This window comes from Lichenostomus cassidix, chromosome 1Aa (assembly GCF_008360975.1).
Source record: "Lichenostomus cassidix isolate B80296 chromosome 1Aa, HeHo_3.0, whole genome shotgun sequence".
Taxonomy (NCBI): Eukaryota; Metazoa; Chordata; class Aves; order Passeriformes; family Meliphagidae; genus Lichenostomus; species Lichenostomus cassidix.
In genome coordinates, this window is record NC_139480.1 from 293,838 (window position 1) to 314,157 (window position 20,320).

General features: G+C 66.4%; 3 protein-coding genes and 1 long non-coding RNA gene across 4 annotated transcripts in view; 1 reads left to right on the forward strand and 3 right to left on the reverse strand.

The window, feature by feature from the left end:
• Window positions 1-55: 55 nt before the first annotated feature.
• RBM28 (RNA binding motif protein 28) lies at window positions 56-8,110 on the forward strand. Its single transcript, XM_085080644.1, has 17 exons — window positions 56-435; window positions 1,165-1,424; window positions 1,723-1,798; window positions 1,893-1,985; window positions 2,297-2,371; window positions 2,492-2,797; window positions 3,006-3,072; window positions 3,152-3,261; window positions 3,736-3,809; window positions 4,289-4,430; window positions 5,045-5,109; window positions 5,198-5,362; window positions 5,961-6,095; window positions 6,698-6,772; window positions 6,855-7,114; window positions 7,535-7,631; window positions 7,788-8,110. Exons 1-17 carry the CDS (start codon window positions 201-203, stop codon window positions 7,917-7,919), a joined length of 2,367 nt encoding a protein of 788 aa, XP_084936770.1. The 5' UTR covers window positions 56-200; the 3' UTR covers window positions 7,920-8,110.
• Window positions 8,111-8,891: 781 nt separating this feature from the next.
• Window positions 8,892-11,180, reverse strand: LEP (leptin). The gene is made up of 3 exons (XM_085080655.1): window positions 10,779-11,180; window positions 9,962-10,116; window positions 8,892-9,511 (listed from the first exon to the last, which is right to left on the reverse strand). Exons 2-3 carry the CDS (start codon window positions 10,103-10,105, stop codon window positions 9,137-9,139), a joined length of 519 nt encoding a protein of 172 aa, XP_084936781.1. The 5' UTR covers window positions 10,106-10,116; window positions 10,779-11,180; the 3' UTR covers window positions 8,892-9,136.
• Window positions 11,181-13,071: 1,891 nt separating this feature from the next.
• Window positions 13,072-15,946, reverse strand: LOC146442982 (uncharacterized). The gene is made up of 2 exons (XR_014856220.1): window positions 15,815-15,946; window positions 13,072-14,550 (listed from the first exon to the last, which is right to left on the reverse strand). It is a non-coding gene; the product is annotated as an uncharacterized LOC146442982 (long non-coding RNA).
• A 2,808-nt stretch (window positions 15,947-18,754) lies between these two features.
• Window positions 18,755-20,320, reverse strand: part of SND1 (staphylococcal nuclease and tudor domain containing 1) — a 68,616-nt gene continuing 67,050 nt past the window's right edge. The window contains exons 22-24 of the mRNA XM_085080674.1: window positions 19,676-19,879; window positions 19,196-19,240; window positions 18,755-19,022 (exon numbers count right to left, since the gene is read on the reverse strand). Of these exons, the coding sequence (XP_084936800.1) occupies window positions 18,957-19,022; window positions 19,196-19,240; window positions 19,676-19,879 (315 nt within the window). The 3' untranslated portion in view covers window positions 18,755-18,956. The remainder of the gene's footprint in view (window positions 19,023-19,195; window positions 19,241-19,675; window positions 19,880-20,320) is intronic.

A 20,320-nucleotide genomic window follows, 5' to 3' on the forward strand; every position in this document is an offset into this window, starting at 1 on the left:
GCCTCTCTGAGCCCCCAGCTCCAACAGGGGACCCCCGGGACCCCCCCATCCCTGGAACGGTAGCCCAGCGGTCCCCGACCCCCTTCCCGAAGGGTGGGACCCCCATGAACCCTCTGAGCTCTGATATGGGACCCCTAAGCTCCCCTGATCCCCCCTGAGCCCCCCGGCACGGCCCCTCCCCCCCGCTCCCGGGACCCCCGATGTGCCCGCGCCCCTCGGTCCTCCCCGCCGCCAGGCGTCGCTCTAACCCCTCCGCCCTCCCGGCCGCCGCTCCGCCCCTCTCCCGGCATCCCCCGCACGGTGCCAAGATGGCGGCGCCCGAGGCGCGCACGGTGCTGGTGCGGGGCCTCCCTAGCGGCGCCACCGCCGCGCTCCTGGAGCGGCTCTTCGGGCACCTGGGGCCGCTGCGCCGCTGCTTCGTGGTCACCGAGAAGGGTCCGCGCTGAGGGGGGCCGTGGGGGGGCGGGGATCGGGGTCTGGCGGTGTCTGAAGGGGTCTGGGAGCGAGCTTTGGGGGGCTGAAGGAGCTGCAGGAGGGCAGGTGTCGGGGATGGAGGGGCTGGAAATGGGGTCGAGGGGTTGGGACTGAGTACTGGAGGGCTTGAGGGGGCTCGTAGTGGGGGCTGAGGGGGGCTGGAAGCGAGTTTTGGGGGGCTGAGGGGTCTGGACGCGGGTCTGGGGGGTCTGGAGGAGTCTGGGGCACGGAGGGATTTTGGGGCTGGGGGCCGGAGGGCCGAGATCGGAGTCTGGGGGGCTGATGGTGATGGGAGTGGGTTGGATTGCGATTTGGGGGAACCCCGGGGGGGTGGGAGCAGGGTGGAGGAGGGGTGACATTTGGGATTGGGGTCTGGGGGGTTGAGTTGGGGGGTGGGACTGGGATTTGGGATATTGGGGGCTGGAGGCGAGGATAGAGAGCAGGCCTGGACTGGGCTGGAAGGATTTGGGGAGGGGCTGGGAATCTGGGGGGGAGCTGGGAGCCGGAATTGGGGGCGGGGGGGGCAGGAATTTGGGGGGTCAGGATTTGGAGTGAGTAAGAACTTTGGGGAGCAGGATTGGGGTGCTCAGCAGCCTTCACACCCGCGGGCTCAGGACGGGGCTGGTTTTGGGGGTGGGTTGGGGGGGACCTTGGAGGGTTCCGTCCCCTCAACCCCCCTGCCCCCCCCAGGCTCCCCGAAGTGCCGCGGGTTCGGCTATGTCACCTTCTCGCTGCCCGAGGACGCGGCGCGGGCGCTGCGGGAGCCTCCCGAGCTGGGCGGGCAGCGCTTGGGCGTCACCCCGGCCAGGCCGCGACCCCGCGCCGAGGGCAAGGGACAGCGGGGGGGGCGCGCTGAGGAGGGGGAGAACCCCAAGGGACCCCCCCGGGCCAAGAAACCGCGGGGTCCTTCCCGGAAAGCTCGGCTGATCCTGCGCAACCTCAGCTTCCAGGTGAGGGGGGCCGGGACCCCCTGGGACCCCTTGGGATCCCTCCTGGGACCCCCCAACCCCCCCAGGCTCCCCAGTCCCCCCAGGGATGCCTCCAGCACGCCCCCAGCCCCAGGGACCCCCTCCTCAATTCACCCTGATGTCCCTTCCCTTCCCAAAGCATCCCCTGGTCACCCCAGGACCCCCAAATCTCTGATCTTCCTCATGTTCAACCCCGTTAGGGACATTTCCAGGGACCCCCGTGTCCCCTCAGTGACCTCCCCCGTCCCCCAGTGCCCCCTGACCCCTGCTGTCCCCACAGTGTTCCGAGGATGAGCTCCGGGCTCTCTTCACCCCCTTTGGCACAGTCCTGGAGCTGAACGTGCCCCGGAAGCCTGGTGAGACCCCCAGAGCCCCCCTGACCCCCCCGAGGTGCTGCCAGCCCCCCCAGGCCGGGGGCTCATTCTGGGGGGCTCCGGGGGTCTCTTGCAGATGGCACCCCGAGGGGCTTTGCCTTCGCCCAGCTCAGGAACCTTCGGGAAGCAGCCGCGGCGCTGAGGGGGCTCAACGGGACTCAGCTACGAGGTGAGGGGCTGGGGGGTCTGGGATAAAGCAGGGGGGCCCTGGGAGTGTGGGGGTCCTGGGGGGGTCAGCAGGAGGGAGATCAGAGACTTGGGGGATTTCTGGGGGGAACTGGGGGCGTGGGGGGCTCTGGGATGGGAGAGGTGGGAGTTGGGGGTCTGGGGGAATTTGGGGGGTGTGGGGATGCTGAGGGGGTCTCTGGGAAGGAGGGGCACTGGGGCTTTTTGGGGAAGTGGGACATGGAGGGGACATCTGTGGGGACACAGAGGGGCTCCCTCAGGAACTGGGGGCTCTGACCCCCCTGTGCCCCCCAGGGCGACCTCTGGCTGTGGATTGGGCTGTGGCTAAGGACAAGTACCAGGGGACACAGGGAGCCCCAAAAACGCCAGGTGAGACCCCACAGCTGCCCCCAGATCCCCCACAACCCCCGGCAGGGCCTGTTCTGGTGTCCCCCAGGATTTGGGGGGCAGGGGGAGAGGGGTGACTGTGCCCCCCCTGTGTTCTTATAGAGAAAGAGCAGAAAGAGAAGGAAAAAGAGGAAGAGCAAGAAAAGGAAGATGAAGAGCAAGAAGAGGAGGAAGAGGAGGAGGACGAAGACGAAGAGGAGGAAGTGGAAGAGGAAGATGAAGAGGAGGAAGAAGAGGAAGAAGCTGCCAAGCCCCCCCGAGGACCCTCAAAAAGGGGTTCAGGGGTCAAAGCTGGGCTGAGACACAGGAAGGAGAAGAAAAAGAAGAAAGAAGAGGAGGAGGAAGATGAGGAGGAAGATGAAGAAGAGGATGAGGAGGAAGACGATGAGGACGAGGAGGATGAGGAAGGTTTGTTGTGTACTGGCAGGGGGGCTTGGCTGGGGCTGGGGGGCTTCTGAGAGGGCTGGGAGAGTGTAGGGGGTCGTGTGGGGATGGGAGGTTCTTCTGTGGGGTCAGACTCAGGGGTGGCTCAGGGGGGTTTGGGGTGGGCTGGGGGAGTTCCTGTGGCTCTGGGGGTGTCCCTGGGGGTCTCCCATTGCCCCAACCCCCCTTGCAGAGGAGGTTCCCCGCAAGCGCCGGCAGCGCCCGTCGGACGTGGGAGAGGGCAGGACTGTGTTCATCCGGTGAGTGGGGGGCTGGGGACCCCAAACCTGGGTGTGGGGGACACCCCAGGACCCCTCTGAGCCCCCCTGGCTCCCCCAGGAACCTCTCGTTCGACACTGAGGAGGAGGAGCTCGAGGAGACCCTGGGGCAGTTTGGGGGGGTTTGCTACGTCCGGCTGGTGCTGCACCCCAACGCCGGGACCCCCAAAGGTGGGCAGGGGAGCTGGGGGGCACTGGGACCCCCAGAGGTGGGCAGAGGGGCTGAGGGAAGCTGGGGGGCACTGAGTCCTCCTCCCCCACAGTGGGACCCCCAAAAAGGGGGAGGGAGCAGGGGGATCTGGGTGGGGCTGCACCCCAAAACTGGCACTGGAGGGGTCCTGGGAGGAGCCTGGGGAGCTGTTCTGGGGGGTCCTGGGGTGTTAGGGGAGCAGCAGGGCCCTGGGTGGGGGTTCACAGTTTGGGGGGTGTCGTGCATTTTTGGGGGGATGCCCCAGCTTTGGGGGTGTGTGCTCCACATCAGGGGAGGATCTCCAATGTTTGGGGGTTCCCACATTGAGGAGTATCCCCCATTTGGGGGGATTATCCCGTGTTTGGGGTGGTTCCCAGATTTGGGCTGTCCCACATTTGGGGTTGGTTCCCACACTGGGGGTTCCCCTCACTTTGGGGCTCCCCCTGTTCCCCCAGGCTCTGCCTTTGCCCAGTTTGAGACCCCAGAAGGAGCCCAGAAGTGCATCGAGGCTGCTCAGGAGGGGCCTGAGGTGAGCAGAGACCCCCAGGATGGGGACACCGAGGGGCCTGGGGGGTTTGGGGGGCTTCGGTGGGATTAGGGGGGTACTGGGGGGTTTTAGGGGACATTGAGGGGATTTGGGAGGGGAGTTTAGGGGGTGTTTGGGAGGTTTTGGAGGCAGTTTGGGACTTTGGGGTTATTTGGGAGGTTTTGGAGGATGGTGCAGGCTTTTGGGTGGGGTTGGGAGGTTTTGGGAGTGGTTGGGAGGTTTTGGCGGCAGTTTGAGTTTTTTGGGGGTGTTTAGAAGGTTTTGGGAGGTTTTGGGAGCAGTTGGGAGGTTTTGGGGTTGTTTAGGATGTTTTGGGGATGTTACAGGTTTTGAGGGATGTTACGGGTTTTTGGGGTTGTGTGGGAGGTTTTGGGGATTGTTTGGGATGTTTAAGGGGTGTGTGGGGTGCCTGCCCCCTGCAGGGGTGTGCCACCCCCCTGACCCTGCCGTGTCCCCTGCAGGGCGGGGGGCTGCGCGTCGGGGGGCGTTTGCTGCGCGTGGACCTCGCCGTGAGCAGGGAGCAGGCGCAGGGGCTCCGGGGGGGCTCGGGGGGGGCTCGGTCCCGCAGCGGCACCAGGAACCTCTACCTGGCCCGGGAGGGCGGTGAGTGAGGGGAGCCCAGTGCCCCCCAGACCCTCCTGACCCTCCCTGACCCCCAGTCTCCCTCCTGGATCCACCCAAATCCTCCCAACTCCTATTTTCCCTTGACCCCAAATTCCCCCTTGAAGCTCCCCAAATCCACAACCCCCCCTTCTCTCTGCCCCCCAGTGCTCCCCAGATTCCTCCCAAACCCCCGTAACCCTTTTTTCCCCCCAGATTACTCCAAAGCTCCCCTGCCTCCCTCATCCCCCCACCAAACATCTGCCTGGGCTCTCCCATTGCCCCTGACCCCCTCAAATGCCCAAAATCCCAAATTTCCCCCATCCCAGCCATCCACCTGGGATCTCCCATTCCCCCAAATCCCAAATTTCCCCCATTCTGAGCCATCTGCCCAGGGTCTTCCATTCCCCCAAATCCCAAATTTCCCCTGTTAGCCATCCGCCCAGGGTCTTCCATTCCCCCAAATCACCCCAAATCCCAAATTTCCCCTGTTAGCTATCCGCCCAGGCTCTCCCATTCCCCCAGATAACCCCAAATCCCAAATTTCCCCCATTAGCCATCCGCCCAGGCTCTCCCATTTCCCCAAATCACCCCAAATCCCAAATTTCCCCCATTAGCCATCCGCCCAGGCTCCCGTGCTGCTGAGGGCGTCAGCGACTCGGACATGGCCAAGCGGGCACGGGTGAGTGGGGTGGGATATCCCAGGGGGCACTGGGGTATCCCGGGCAGTTTGGGGTGCCCCTGACCCCACTGACCCCCGGCCCCCCCAGTTCGAGGAGCAGAAGCGGCGGCGGCTGCAGGACCCCAACATCGGGGTGTCCCGAACCCGACTGTGCCTGCACAACCTGCCCAAGGCGCTGGACACGCCCAGGCTGCGCGCCCTGCTCAGGGGGCTCCTGCGGCCCCCCGCGGGGAGACCCCCCCTCATCAAGGAGGTGGGTGCTGGGGTCCCTCTGTCCCCCCTCTGTCACTCTCGTGTCCCCCCAGGGCTCTGGGTCTCTCCTCTGGGGCTGGGGGGGATTTGGGGTGATTGGGGTTTCAGGAGAGGTGAGGTCCCGCCGTGTCCCCTTGCGGTCCCACTGTCCCCTCTCATGTTCCACTGGGCTCTGTTGGCTCTGGGTGGCATTTGGGGGTTCAGGGGGTGAGGAGTCCCTGTTGTGTCCCCTGGGGGCTGTTGGGGTTCCCCAGAGGGTGTCCGGGGTGTTTTTGGGGAGATTCCAACCCCCATCCCAATGCTGTGTGATGCAGGGCAGGTGGGGAGTTTTGGGATGACCCTGGGTGGTGGGTTATTGGGGTGCTCTTGGTGGGGTTTGGCATGACCCCATCTCTTTCCCAGTGCCATGTAATGCAGGAGCTGCAGGGGCATTTGGGGTGCCCTGGGTGGTTTTTTTGGGTTGATCCCATCCCATTCCCAGTGCCATGTAATGCAGGAGCTGCGGTGGGGTTTGGAGTGCCTTGGATGGGGTTTGGGGTACCTTGGTTGGAGTTTGAGATGCCCTGGGTGATTTTGGGGTGACCCCATCCCCTCCCCAGTGCCGTGTGATGCGGGAGCTGCGGGGCCAAGGCCAATCTTTGGGGTTTGCCTTCGTGGAATTCGGGGAGCACGAGGAGGCCCTGGCGGCTCTGCGGCGCCTCAACAACAACCCCGAGCTCTTCGGGCCCCACAAGGTCAGTGGGGCACCCCAAATCCAGACCCCACAGCTGCCCCTGCTATTCTGGGGTCCCCCTTGGGGGTTTTGGGGTGCCCCCAGTGGGTCTGGGATGCCTCAGAGAGTTCTGGGGTATCCCTGGGCATTTTGGGGTATCTCTGGGTGTTTCAGGGTGCCCCATGGGTTCTGGGGGCTCTCCTGGGTTACCCCCAGTGTTTCAGTGGGAGGTTTCCAGGGTCCCCTGTATTTAGGGGTTCCCCCTTTGTGTTGGGGTGTCGCAGGGCTTTGGAGAGGTTTTGGGGTCTCCCCCTGAGTTTTGAGGTCCTCCCCAGAATTTGGGGGGGTTTCAGGGTGCTCCCCACGAGTTTGGGGATTTTGGGGTGTGCCCACAGTGTTTTGGGAGCTTTAGAATTGTCCTCTTAGTTTTGGGGTATCCCCCTGGGTTCTTGAGGCCATTTCAGGGTGCTCCCGTGTGTCCGGGGTGTTTCGGGGTGCTCCCGTGTGTCTGGGGTGTTTCGGGGTGCTCCCCTCATTTTCGGGGTGTTTCGGGGTGCTCCCCTCATTTTCGGGGTGTTTCGGGGTGCTCCCCTCATTTTCGGGGTGCCCACCATGCCCCCCCAGCGCCCCATCGTGGAGTTTGCCCTGGAGGATCGGCGGAAGCTGCGGCTGCGGGAGCAGCGGATCCAGCGGGGTCTGGTATGGGATCCCCTTACCCCTGACCCCCCAGAGCCCCCCGGGACCCCCAGAGCCCCCAGCACTGACCCCTCCTCTCCCACAGCTCAAGGCCAAGGCCAAGGCGGCTGCAGGACCCCCGGAGCAGCCCCAGGGACCCCCAGACCCTGCCCAGGGGCACCCAGACCCTGCCCAGGGGCACCCAGCACCCCCCGCGGGCTCGGGGGGCACCCAGAACCCCCCTGGGAAGCCCCCCGGGACCCCCTGGGCAGGGTTCTGCACACAAGGCCCTGGGAAGAGGGGAGCTCCAGGGACCCCCAAAAACAAAGTGCTGGCACTGCCCTCCCACCGCGGCCCCAAAATCAGGTGAGGGGGGCACAGACCCCCAGCCTTTATTCCCCTTCTCCCCCATTTTCCTCCCCATTTCCCTTTTTTCCCCTTTTCCCTTATTTTTCCCCTGCTTTTCCTCCCCGTTTTTTGCCCCTCTCTTCACCCTTCCCTTTTCCTCTCCTTCCCCCCTTCCATCCCTTTTCCTACCCCATTTCTCCCACTTCTCCTTCCCCTCTCCCCCCCCTTTTCCTCCTCTTTTCCCTCCCCTTTCCCCTCCCTTTCTCTCCCCTTCTGCCCCTTTTTCCCACCCCATTCCCCCCTTTCTGCCCCACTCTCCCTTTTCTTTCTTTCCTCCTCCTTCCCTCCCCTTTTCCTTTCCCCACCCCGGGGGTCTCGTTCCCTCTGGGCCCCCCGGGGTCTCCTCTCCCCCCACAATTCCCCCCTTTTTCCCTGCAGGAAAAGAGACAAAGGAAAGGCTCAGCCGCCTCCCCCCAAGCCCCCCAAAGCCCCCAAGGCCTCTCGGCGGCGAGAGAAGCTCCGGGTGCCCCCCCAGGTAAGGATTTGGGGTTCACCCCCCAGGTAAGGATTTGGGGTTCATCCCCCGGGCAGGGGTTTGGGGTTCACCCCCCAGGTAGGGGTTTGGGGTTCACCCCGAGGCACTGGGGGTCCAGGGGGGTTCTGGGGTCCCCTCAGCCCTGTGTCCCCCCAGAGCCAGCGGCGGCGCCGGGGGGGCCCCGGGGGGGCCGAGGCGAAGTTCCAGGAGCTGGTGGAGAGGTACAAGAGGAAGATTTTGGGGAGCAACACCCCCACAGCCCGGCGGGGGAAATGGTTCGAGAGCTGAGACCCCCCCAGCACCCCAAACCCCCCATGGGAGTCCCGGGGGTCTCACACCCCACAGGGGTTTTGGGCTGCTGGGCCTGGGGGGCTTTGGGGGTGGAACCCAGCCCTGGGTCCCCTCTGCCCCCCCCCCCCCCCCAATTTGGGGGTACTCCTGGCTCTGTCTGTTCCTGGGTTTTAATAAAAATTTTTTTTTGCAGAAAATTTGGGCTCTTAGTGTCACTCCCACCTTGGGGACCCCAAAACATTGCCCCGGGTAGGGGGGCAGAGGACTCCAGGGAGGGGTGGTGGAGACCCCCCACGGGGACTTGGGGGGTCCTGTGAGTTTTGGGCCCCCTGGGTCCCTCTGTGTCCCCCTGCAGGTCCTGGCTGAGTCACAGTGGCCCCGTGTGGCCATGGCCGGTGGTCACGAGCCTCAGGTGGCCTTGGCTGTGAGGGACGTGACCCGGGGGTGTCCCCAATGGGGGGCTGTGGACAGGGCAGGGCCAGGCCAGCGCTGCTGGGGACACAGAGAGTGACACAGCCGGTGACACTCGTGTGAGACCCTGTGTCCATATCCCCCTGTCCTTGTGTCCCCCTTGTCACTGTACCCCCTTTTTGCCCAACCCTGTCCCTCCACCCCTTGTCCCCAATCCCCCAGTTCTTGTCCCCCCATCCCTGTCCCCCTTTGTCCCCATTATTTCTCTTTCCCTGTCTCTCCATCCCTTGTTCCTCCTCACTGGGGAGCTCCAAGCCACCCCCCATGTCCCCCCCATGTCCCCACCTCGGCTGAAGTCTCAGGGTCACACCAGGCCGGGGGGCCCGGGGGGTGGCAAAGCCACCAGCGAGTCATCAACCACCACTGAGTCACCGGGGCTGTGTCCCCGTGTCACCCCCTCTCCCGGGGGGGTCCCTGGCCCCACAGTCCCTTGTCCCCAGGTGCCCTTGTGTCCCCGGGGGTCCCTTGTCCCTGGGGTCATCATAGAATGAGTGAGGCTGCTGGAAAAGAGGCTTTATTTTAACGTAAATAAATAAATAATATAATAATAATAATAATAATAATAATAATAATAATAATAATAACAGTAATAGTAGTAGTAGTAGTAGTATAGAAAAAAGTGCCGGCAGCAGCTGGAGTCGCTCCATCGCCTGGGGACACTTGTGGTGTCCCCAGCAAGGTCCTGGTGAGGTCCTGGTCGTGTCCGTGTAGACCTGGGGGGTCTCAGGGGGTCCCGAAGGTCCCTAACACGCGGGGATCCCCTCGAGGCGAGCGGCGACTCCCTCCAGGCAGCCCCGGAGCCGCGCCAGGGCCACCCCGGCCACCGTGTGCGGCGCCTCGGCCAGCGGGGCGGGGGGCGCCGGGGGGGCCGCGGGGGGGTCGCGGGGCGGGGGACAGCCCAGCAGGGCCCCCAGCACGGCCAGCAGGCTGCGCAGGTTCTCCAGGTCGTTGGCCACCTGGGCCAGGCGCAGGTCGCCCCCGGCCAGAGCCCCCAGGAGCCGCTGGAAGAGCTGGAGCCGCTGGGCAGCCCCCCCCAGCCCCGCCGGGACCCCCCCGTCCGGGAGAGACCCCTCCGGGATCCCCTCCAGGCCGGTGACGCGCAGGGTCAGCGGGAACAGCTGGGGGACACGAACGGGGGGTCAGGGCAAGGGGGACAGCCTTGGGGACACTCCCTGGAGACCCCAATTTGGGGCACAGAGTCCCCCCGCCCCAGCTATGGGTGTCCCTCCCTGTCCCCCAAACCCCTCTGGGTACAGACCCTCCTGCTGCCCGCATCTCTGCTGGAGACCCCCGATTTGGGGTCAGAGACCCCCGATTTGGGGTCAGTCACCCCCCAGCCACAAGCGCCCCTTTCTGGCAGCCCCCCCCAAATCTGGGGGTTTCCCCCATGGCAGACCTCCCTGGGGACCCCAAACAGGACCCCCCAGTGAGGAGCAACCCCCAAATCGGGGTCATTTCCCCCTTCCGTGGGGGTCCCTGCCTGGGGCACATCCCCCGACACCCCCCGCTGGGTGTCACACTGTCACAGCCCCAGCCCCCCTCCCTCTCTGCGGTGTCTCCAGGGTCACCTGGAGCTGCTGCAGGCGCGTGCTGAGGGTCCTGGTCAAGCTCCTCGCGTCCGCCCGGACCCTCTCGAGCCGCACCGGGCGACCCTCGGCCACTGCCACCCCCAGGCACAGCAGCCCCCACAGGGACACGCCGGGACACCTCATCCCGCCGGGCTCTGCAGAGGGGGGACACGGGTGTCACCGGGGGGTCCCGCACCCCAAAATCCGCCCGCACCCCGGGACACGTGGAGGGCGCTGGCAGAGGGGACGCGACAGTCACCTCCCTCCTTGGGCATGTTGGAGGGATGTCACCAGGGACGGGACAGGGGACATGACCAGGGACATGGGGGAAGTGCCGTCGGTGGCACGTGGACTCCGGAGCCCTCGTCACCGTGTCACCGTGCCACCGTGTCCCCGCCGGCACGTGCCGCTCGGGCCGTGTCCCTGACGCCTTCCCGGAGCCCTTTGGCACCTGTCACCAGGGCCACCACGGCCCGGCAGCGACCAGGCGGTGACAGTGACAGTGTGGGCGGGGAATGCCGCTCGGAGGGGACAAGGGGAGGGTCAGGGTGGGCATTGGGTCCCCAGGGTTGTGTCCCCTCCTTGGGGACTCCCTACCCTCGGTGGGCGCGGGATGGACACTGAGGTGACCTTGTCACCCACTGCCTGGGGATGGGGGGGACGCGGGGTGGGGGTGACACAGGGATGGGGGGACACGCAGATGGAGGGGACAGGGAGGACGTGGGACACAGGGACTGGGGAATGTGGGAATGTGGTGGTGACACGGGTACAGGGGACACGGGGGAAACCGAGGGGACATGGGGACAGTGCCACTCACCGGAGCCTCCACGCACTCGCTGAGCCTGGAACGAGACAGTGCCGGATGATGGGGGGACATGGGGACCCAGCCAGGCCACCCCACTGCCACCGCCCCACCCGCCCGGGCGGGGAGGGACAGTGTCCCCTTGGGTCACCTCCGGTGTGCCACGGCCTGGCCACCACCTCGAGGACAGCAGGGGCGGCGGGGCACAACGACAGGGAAAAGAGGGGAGCTAGGGACAGTGTCCCCGTGGGTCCTCGGGGGAGGGGGCGACACCCACGGGGCTGGGGGGTGACACAGCCCGGACCCCCGGCGTGAGGGGTGCGGGGGGAAGGTGTCCCATGGTGGGGGGTCCTGGAATGGGGGGTGCCGGGGGTGTCCCAGGGAGGGGCTTGGGGGTGTCCCGGTGCAGGGGTGTCCCGCTGCCGAAGGGTTTTGGGGATCTGTTGGGGTGTCCCGGCGCCGAGGGGGTTTTTTGGGGTGTCGAGCTCACCTGGTCGCCCCGCGGGTCCCGTCGGTCGCGGCGGTGGCTCCATCGCGCCGCCCCCCCTTTATAGCGGCGGGCACTTCATGGCTGCCCGCCCCCCGACCCCCCCGCGCTGTCCGAGCTCTGTCCCAGCAGTGGCCGAATAGTGTCCGAGCTCTGGCCGGCCGGCCGGCGGCCCCGAGCGCACCGGGATGTGCAGGGTGGGGGTCCCGGGATGTCCTGGGCGGGGGTCCCGGGGCAGGGGGAGCGCGGGGAGGAGGCTCTGGTGACAGAGCGCGGGGCACCTGGGGACACTGCGGGGGTCCCGGCTGCTCATCCCCTCCCCCGCCGCGGACGTGCCCCGGTGAGCACAGCCCCGCGAGCGACACGGGGTGACACGGGTGACACGTTCCCCGCGCGCCGTGACCGCGCGCTGTGACGCGCCCGTATCCCCCCGGGTCCCCGCTGTGTCCCCACACCCCACATCGTGTCGCCATTTGTCCCCCCGCGTCGCCACACATCCCCCCCGTCCCCCCCAGTGTCCCCGCACACCTCCGTGCCCTCCCAGCCCCGTGTCCCTTCAGGTCCCCCCGCCGTGTCCCCTCCTCATGTCCCCCCCTCACCATGTCCCCACAGACCCCCCGAGTCGCCCCCACCCTCCGCGCCCTCCCAGCCCCGTGTCCCCCCTGTCCCTCCAGTCCCCGCGTGTGGCACAGGGTGGCGACAGGAACAGCGACAGCACCAATGTCCTCAGCTGTCCCAGGTGTCCCCAGGCACGCCGGAGCCTCCCCAGACCAATGTCCCCCAGCCCTGGGGACACCGTCAGGGTGGCACAGGGGGCAGGAGGGCTCTGTTGGGGGGCACGCGGGACCCCCACACTGTCACTGGGGAGAACCGAGTGGCCATTGTCCCCACCACCTGTCCCTGTCACCCACCCTGGTTCAGGGTGCCACCGCAGCTCCTCTCGTGTCCCCTTGGGAGTCCCCAGACCCCGGGAAGGGTCGGGGTGCCCAGGCGGGGCTGTCACGGCACTGGTGACACCGGAGTTTGTGTCACCACGCTGGTGACACTCGGCAAACACTGCGGTGGCCCTTCCGGGAAGGCCGGCGGTGACACCAGTGACACCAGTGCCCGGCAGCCGCTGGCAGGGCCCCAGGTGCCACCGCCGGGACACTGGGGACACACGGGGTTCCCTGCAGCCAGCACGGTGACCTGGGTGACGTCACGGCACGTCCCCTCCCAGCTGGCATCCCTCGTGTCCCTGTCCCTGTCATGTCCCAGCCAGCATCGCTTGTGTCCCCAGCGCCTGTCCGCGTCAGTACCTCTTGTGTCCCCAAACCCTGTCCCCCCCAGCCAGAGCCACTCGTGTCCCTAATCCCTGTCCCCACTGTCACTCTTGTCCCCATCCCTGCTCCCCATCCCTCTCCAGGCAAGCCGTCCCCACCACCGAGTGCCACCACAGGGTGACAGAGCCACCGGGGGAGGCTGCAGCCCTTCAGCGCCTCCCCTGTCACCGGGGAGAGATGGGGACCAAACTAGGAGCATTGGGGACCTGTTGTGCCACCCCGGCTTGGTGTCCCCCCGGCACCCCCAGCGTCACCCCCTGCCGGTTCCCAGCCACGCCAGGATCTGTGGTGGCCTCGTGTCCTCCCCTGTCTGCTGTCCCCGTGCCGCTGTCCCCGCTGTCCCCACGCTGTCCCCAAAGCCTCGCGGCTGGGGCAGTTTGGGGTCCCCCACACTTACCTGGGGTCCCCGGGGGTCCCCGCTGGCTCGACCCCCCGCGGATGCTTTTTGGGGTAAGGGCTTCCTGGCTGGGGTGGGACAGCAAGCCCAGACCGCAAAAAGACCCGAGAGGGACAGCGACGGCGCCGCGGTGGCAGCGCAGTGACAAGAGCAGGTGACAAGGAGGGAGGATGGCGGAGACACGCGGAGCCCCCGGGGACAGGGCCTGTGGTGGGACAAGGCCACCATGCCCCAAGAGCCCCACCAGCCCCAGACTGTCCCCTGTGCTGGGAGGGACAGGGCATGCTGCCACCCCTGTGTGTCACCCACCACGTGTCACCTGCCACCTGCGCGCTGCTGTGGCGCTGGCACACGTGGGAGGTGACACAGAGGGACAGGGACGTGGCACAGAGCGATGGGGACGCGGGACAACACGATGGCATTTTGGCATAGAGGGATGGCATTTTGGCATAGAGTGACAGATTGACAGGGATATGGCACAGTGACAAGGGCACGGCACTGAGTGATGGGGATGTGGCATGGCCCTGTGGGGACAGGGGACACCATGGAGATGTGGCACAGAGCAGTGGGGATGTGGCTGTGACGGAGATGGCACAGAGGGACAGGGATGTGGCACAGAGGGACAGGGATGTGGCACAGTGTGACAAGAACACGTCCCTGAGCAAAGGGGAGGTGGCACAGAGCAATGGGAACGTGGTGCAGCCTCATGTCCCACAGCAATGGGGACACGGCACAGGGATGTGACAGGACATGGCACAGAGGGACAGTGACACAGCACAGCCTGATGGGGACATTGCACAGTGGGACAGGGACATGGCACAGAGTGATGTGGGTGTGGCACAGACCAATGGGGATGTGGCAGAGTGAGGTGACGTGGCAAAGAGCAATGCTGATGTGACACAGAGCGACATGGATGTAGCACAGAGCGATGGGGACATGGCACAGACAGTGACAGTGCCTCCGACTCCTGCCAGCACATCCTCGGTGTCCCCAGGCTCCTGTCCCTCAGCCACCAGAGCACCCGGGGATGGCAGGAGGCCACCAGAGGAACTGATGATTGGCGTCACCTCAGGAGCCGATGCTTGGTGTCACCAGATGAGCCGATGCTTGGTGTCACCTCAGGAGCTGATGCTTGGTGTCACCTCAGGAGCTGATGCTCGGTGTCACCTCAGGAGCCAGTGCTGGGTGTCACCATGGCTGCCAGGTCTGTCTGTCCCCCAGTGCTGCAGGGACATGGCCCATGACCGATCCTGTCCTCGGTGGCACTGGCTGGGTGGCAGTGCCCAAATCCTGCTGTGTCGGAGTGTGTCCCAGGGCTGGTGACAGGACAAGGCTGTGGCTTGGTGGCTCTGTGGCTCTGCAGATGGTCATTGTCCCCATGCTCAGTCCGTGGCTCTGGTCGCTCCATGGCAATGTCCCCAGCTCAAGGTCCTGATGGCCTGGGTGTCCCCGAGGGCCTTTGTGGGGATCCCAGGGCTGGTGCCGAGGTGCCACTCCAGGGACAGCTGGGAACCATTCCGGGGCCACCGCCGGGCACTCAGCTCCTCACCGGTGTCACCTGGGCTGAGGAGTCACTGTCACCTGCCAGCAGTGAACGTGTCCCTGCTCCAGCCCACGTCATCCCCCCTCGTGATGTCACTCCATCCCATGGCCCTGGCCCTGTCCCGTGTCCCCACCCAATGTCCCTGTCCCCATCCCATGTCCCCATTCCCAACCCCTGTCCCCACCCTGCAGCCCCAGGCCAGTGACAGCGATGGTGACACTTGGCTGGCTGCCACCCCATCCCTGCATCCCCCCGGGACACAACTCCAGCCGGAGTGGGACAGGCTGGGGGGACACGGCCAAGGCCACCACTCCCCTGTCACACCCGACCCCAGGGGGACGCGGCTGAGGCCACCGCGCCTGTCACCCCCTGATGCCAAGGGAGCCCTGCTGGAGGGGACACAGGGGACAGAGGGGACATCCCTGCGTGGCTGTGCAGGGGGTCTCAGGGGTGGCTCCCCCTCACCCGGGGGTCCCCCAGAGCTTGGGGGGCTCAGAGGTGACCGAGGGGACACAGAGGGTCGTTGAGCGGTGGCAGCACCCAGGGATGACTGCAGGGGGACAGTGATGGTGACAGTGATGGTGACAGTGGCTGCGTGCAGCACAGACCTTTCCAGATCTCCGAGGGTGGTTTTGGGGTCTCCAGGGTGGGGAGGGCGGTGCCACCCCGGGGGGGGCTCGGTGTGACCCCCCCGGTGGCCTCTGGAGCTCCCGGAGGCCCCCGGGGCAGAGGGGACCTTGGGGGGGGACAAGGAGGGGTCCGGGGTGTCACAAATGTCCCCAGGCAGGGGGAGCAGCACATGGGGGGCACTGCGGGGTGGCACTCGGGGTCCTGGGCCATGGGGTGGGGGACACGGCCGGGGCGGGGCAAAATGGGGGTGGGGGATGGGACAGGAGGGTCTGGGGGTGCAGGGGTCTGGGGGCACGGGGGTCCTTAGGGGTGGCTGGGGGTCCCGGGGGTCCCGGGGCGCTGCGGGAGGGGGGGCTGAGGGCACGGGGGGTCCTGAGGGGCTGCAGGGGGGTCCCGGGGCTGAGCTGGGGGGCACCCGGGGCTCTGCAGAGGGGGGTTTGGGGTCCGGGGGTCGCGGGGCGCTGGGCACAGGGCTCGGGCCTCGCGGGGTCCCGGGGGGCTCTGGCGGGGCTCCCCCTGCGCGGTGCTCGGGACCGGCGGGCGGGGGGTCCCGGGGGGGTTCGGGGGATCCCCGGGTGGGGGGGAATCCCCGGGGGTCCCCCGTGGGCGGAGCGGGGGGTGGGGCGGGGGGACAGGGGGATCCCAACCCCCCCCCGGGCCCCTCGGTCCTACCTGGAGCTGCGGCCGCGCTGCGCTGGGGGCTCCGGGGGGTCCCGGGGGTGTCCCGGGGGGTCCCGGGGGTCCCGGGGTGCGGGGGGACCCCGTGGCGGCCGCGCGAGCCCCGGCGGCGGCGATTGACCCGCATTGACGTCACTGCGTCATCAGGGTTCCCCTGGAAACACGCGGGGGCTAAAAATAGCGCGGGGGGGGCGGGGGGCGGGGCGGGGGGCGGCACCCCCTCCCCCGCGTCTGCCGCTATTCTGGGGACAAAGCGACAAATATAGAGCGGCCACCCCCGGCACGGGGACACCCCCGGCACCGGGACACCCCCGCGGGGGGGGACACCGGGGACACCCCATGGCGGGGACAGGAGCGGGACACGCACGGGGGACAACGGCCGGGGGGACAGGGGGTGGCACCCGCGGAGGGGGGACACACCCGGGGGACAACGATTAGGGGAACACCGTCACAGGGGCAAGGCGACAAGCGGGGAACAAGGGGACACCGGGACGTGAGGACGTGGGGACACCGCGAGGCAGGGACAAGGGGGTGCTGGGAGGTGGGGACACCGGGACGTCAGGATATGGCGACCCTGCGACACGGCGAAGTGGGGACACTGGGACACCGGGCCATTCGGGGGACACTGGGACACGGGGACGTGGCGGTACTGGGACACCGGGACAGGGGGACATGGTGTCACCCGGACATGGCGACACTGGGACGCTGGCAGAGGGGACAGGGAACAGGGATGGATGGGGTGGGACAGTCACACTGCAATGGGGCTGAATGGGGTGCGGCTGTACTGGGATGGGTTTATATTGGGATTGGGCTGTACTGGGATGGGTTTATACTGGAATGGGGCTGTACTGGGACAGGGCTGTACTGGGATGGGTTTATAGTGGGATGGGGCTGTGCTGGAATGAGGCTGACATGGAATGGGGTTATAATGGGATGGATCTGTGCTGGGATGGATCTATACTGGTGTGGGTTCATACCGGGACGGGTTTACACTGGGATGGAACTGTACTGGGATTGGGTAACTCTGGGACTGGTTTATACTGGGATGGGTTATACCTACACTGGTCTGTACTGGGATGGGTTATATCGGAATGGGCTTTACCGGCACTGGTCAGTACCGGGATGGGCTATCCAGGCACTGGTCAGCACCGGGATGGGCTATCCAGGCACTGGTCAGCACCGGGATGGGCTATCCAGGCACTGGTCAGCACCGGGATGGGCTATCCAGGCACTGGTCAGCGCTGGGATGGGCTATCCAGGCACTGGTCAGCGCTGGGATGGGCTATCCAGGCACTGGTCAGCACCGGGATGGGCTATCCAGGCACTGGTCAGTACCGGGATGGGCTATCCAGGCACTGGTCAGCACCGGGATGGGCTATCCAGGCACTGGTCAGCACCGGGATGGGCTATCCAGGCACTGGTCAGTGCTGGGATGGGCTATCCAGGCACTGGTCAGCACCGGGATGGGCTATCCAGGCACTGGCCCATACTGGCCGCGCTGTTCTGTTTGTCATTCTGGTCATTCCCGCCAGGTGGCGCCATTCTCCTTCTCGTTCGGGCTGACGGAGCTCGCCCAGTGCTGACCAGTATGGGCACAGTGCGGACCAGTATGGGCTCAGTGCGGACCAGTATGGGCTCAGTGCGGACCAGTATGGGCTCAGTGCGGACCAGTGTGGGCTCAGTGCGGACCAGTGTGGGCTCAGTGCGGACCAGTATGGGCTCAATGCGGACCAGTATGGGCTTAGTGTGGACCACTGCAGACCAGTATGGACCACTGCAGACAAGTGTGGGACCAGTACCGGCCTAGTACTGACCGCTACAGCCCAGTACTGACCAGTACCGCCCAGTACCCTTCTGCACCATCCAGCAGCACCCCTGCATCCAGAGACCCCCAGAGATCCCCAGACACACCCGGAGCCCTCCAGGAACCCCAGAGATCTCCTGGACCCTTCCAAGCCCCCAGCCCGTCCCACAGTCCCAGATGGGGTCAGACACATCCAGAACCCCATAAAACCCCCCAGAACCTCCCCCAGGCACAGCCAGAACCTCCCCGGGGCCCCAAAGGTGCCCAAAGACCACCGGCCCACCCTTAGCTGAGGCAGGTGAGGGTGGCCGGGCTGGGGACAGGGACAGGGATATGGGACAGGGTACAGCCACCCCCCGCCCAGCCACATCCCCGCCCTCCCCCTCCCGTTAATTACGATCGTTGCCCGGCGTTAATTATCGATTGTGCCGCTCCGTGTTAATTTGCTTCGGATTCAATTAGCGCTGCCCCCTCCAGCCCCCCCCCCAATCGATCCGCGGCGCGGGGACAGCGGGGACAGCGCGGGGGGGGGCAGCACGGGGACCCCGCGGGGGTGGGGTGACGCTGGCGGTGGGGTGCAGTGACAGGGGGGCTCTGCTGGGGATGCTGCACCCCCAGTCAGTCCGGGGGTCACGGGCAGGGGTGGCACTGCAGGAGGGTCCAGTGTGAGGTCCACGACTGGGACCCGGAGTTGAGGTTCAGGGTCTGCAGCCACATTTGGGATCACTCGGGGCTGGGTTTGGGTCCCAGGCTCGTGGGTGGGACGCAGGGTGGGGGTCCAAAGTCAGGGGCTATTTTTGGGGAGCCAATGAGTCCATGATTGGGACCCAGGCTAGGGGGGCCAGCTTTGGGTCCAGGGTGGGGCCTGCAAGTGGGACCCAAGGTGGGGTGCATGTTTCAGGGCCCCACTTGGCTCTGAGGGGAGTTTGGCTGCTGTTCTTGGGGTTGCCCCCATCGCCCCCACACCCCCATCCAGCCCCTCAGCTCCCAATTGGGGTTCAGGTCCCAGGGTTGCACCCCAAGGGAGACCCCCTTCCCAGTGCCGGGGGTCCCAACATTGTCCCAGGGCGTGGGGGGAGTTGCCCTGGGGGGTGACTGACCCCAGCACAGAAGGGACCCCAAAAAGCCACGACGCTTCACTACGTTTATTGGGCCTCTGCAGCTTTAAATACAGGCCAGGGTTTGGGGGGGCCAAGGCAGGGCGGGGGGCTGGGGGTGCCCCTCCCCCCACGGCACCCCCAGGGCTCAGAGCCCCCCCGGCTGCCCCCCCGGGACGGGACGGGATGGGAGGGCTCAGGGGGGCTTGGGGTCCCTGGCAGCCCCCCCAGCCCCTCAGCGGCTGTAGCCAAACTCGTCTGCATCGTCTGCGCGGAAATCGCCGTAACGCCACAGGTTCAGCTGCGGGGGACACAGGGTCACGGGGGTCCCCAAAACGGGGCGTGCCGAGGGGTCACCCCAGCGGCATCACCCCCAAAAGGGGGGCTGCACCCAGCACCACCCCGGGGTTGGGGGTGCCACATCCAGCCCCCTGACCAGCGGGTCTCCCCTGGGTTTGGGGTTCCCCCACTCACCCGGGCGCTCTTGGCAGCTTCCTGCGCGTTCAGGTACTCGGTGATCTGGGGGGGACAGTCCAGGGTGACCCCACAGCCCCTCCTGGCCCTCGGGGGGGTTGGGGGCACCCCTAGGCACAGAGACCCCCCCCGTGTCCTCCTGTGGCTCCCATTGTCCATGGAGGGCAGGGTGACCCCTGGCCCCGAGAGGGACAGCAAAGGGGTGGGGGGAGCCCATCCCTGCACCCCATGGCTGCACCGAGCTGGGATCGATCAGTGCCTGCCATGGGGGGGCAGTGACCCCCAGAACCCACCCAACACCCCCAGTGCCCCAACACCCCTCAACAGCCCCCAGTGCCCCTCAGGACACACCCAACACCCCCAGTGCCCCAACACCCCTTTAACAGCCCCCAGTGCCCCCCAGGACACACCCAACACCCCCAGTGTCCCTGGTGCCACTCAGGACACACCCACCATCCCCAACAGCCTCCCAGCACCCACCACTTTCTGGAACTGCCTCTCCTTGCGGGGCTCCACCATCACCAGCCCCTCCTTGACCAGCCCCAGCCCCACGTCGCTCTTGGAGTCGGCGAACTGCAGGGTGACGTGGGGACAGCCGGGGCCCAGGTGCTCCACGTTGAGCAGGCACTGCGTGTTCTGGATGTCTCTCACCACGCTGTCCACGGCGTCTGCCCGCGCCTCCTCCTGCACCCCGCGCCCGTCAGCGACCCCGCAGTGACCCCGCGGGGACACCCTGGGGCATCTGGGGACATCCCACGACCTCGGGAACCCCCCCAGGGCTTTTGGGGCTACCCCACACCCACAGAGACACACCATGGTCTTTGGGGACACCCAGACCCTCAGGGAGACCCCATGTCAGTCAGGGACCCCCAAACCCTCAGAGATCCCCTGTGGCCTTCAGGGACCCACCAGATCTTCAAGGGCCACCAAAATGACCCTCAGGAAGCTCCCAGACCCCAGGTGCTCTGGGGACACCCATGACCTACTGTGGGGTTGGGGTAACCCTGGGACTGGGGTGTGGGGGACTGGGCTCAGTATCATCACAAGGCTGGGGTGACCCTGGGATTGGGGCTCAGGATTGGGGTCAGGGCACATGCTGGGGAGCTGGGGCTGGGGTTCAGGGTC

Coding starts and splice junctions, on each gene's coding strand:
- RBM28 (XM_085080644.1), top strand. CDS start 201: ATGTGCCCGCGCCCCTCGGTCCTCCCCGCCGCCAGGCGTCGCTCTAAC. Junction 2,372..2,491: donor GGGAGCCCCAAAAACGCCAG/GTGAGACCCCAC, acceptor GTGTTCTTATAG/AGAAAGAGCAGAAAGAGAAG. Junction 3,262..3,735: donor CAACGCCGGGACCCCCAAAG/GTGGGCAGGGGA, acceptor CTGTTCCCCCAG/GCTCTGCCTTTGCCCAGTTT.
- LEP (XM_085080655.1), bottom strand. CDS start 10,105: ATGAGGTGTCCCGGCGTGTCCCTGTGGGGGCTGCTGTGCCTGGGGGTG. Junction 9,512..9,961: donor CGCGCCTGCAGCAGCTCCAG/GTGACCCTGGAG, acceptor CGTGTCCCCCAG/CTGTTCCCGCTGACCCTGCG.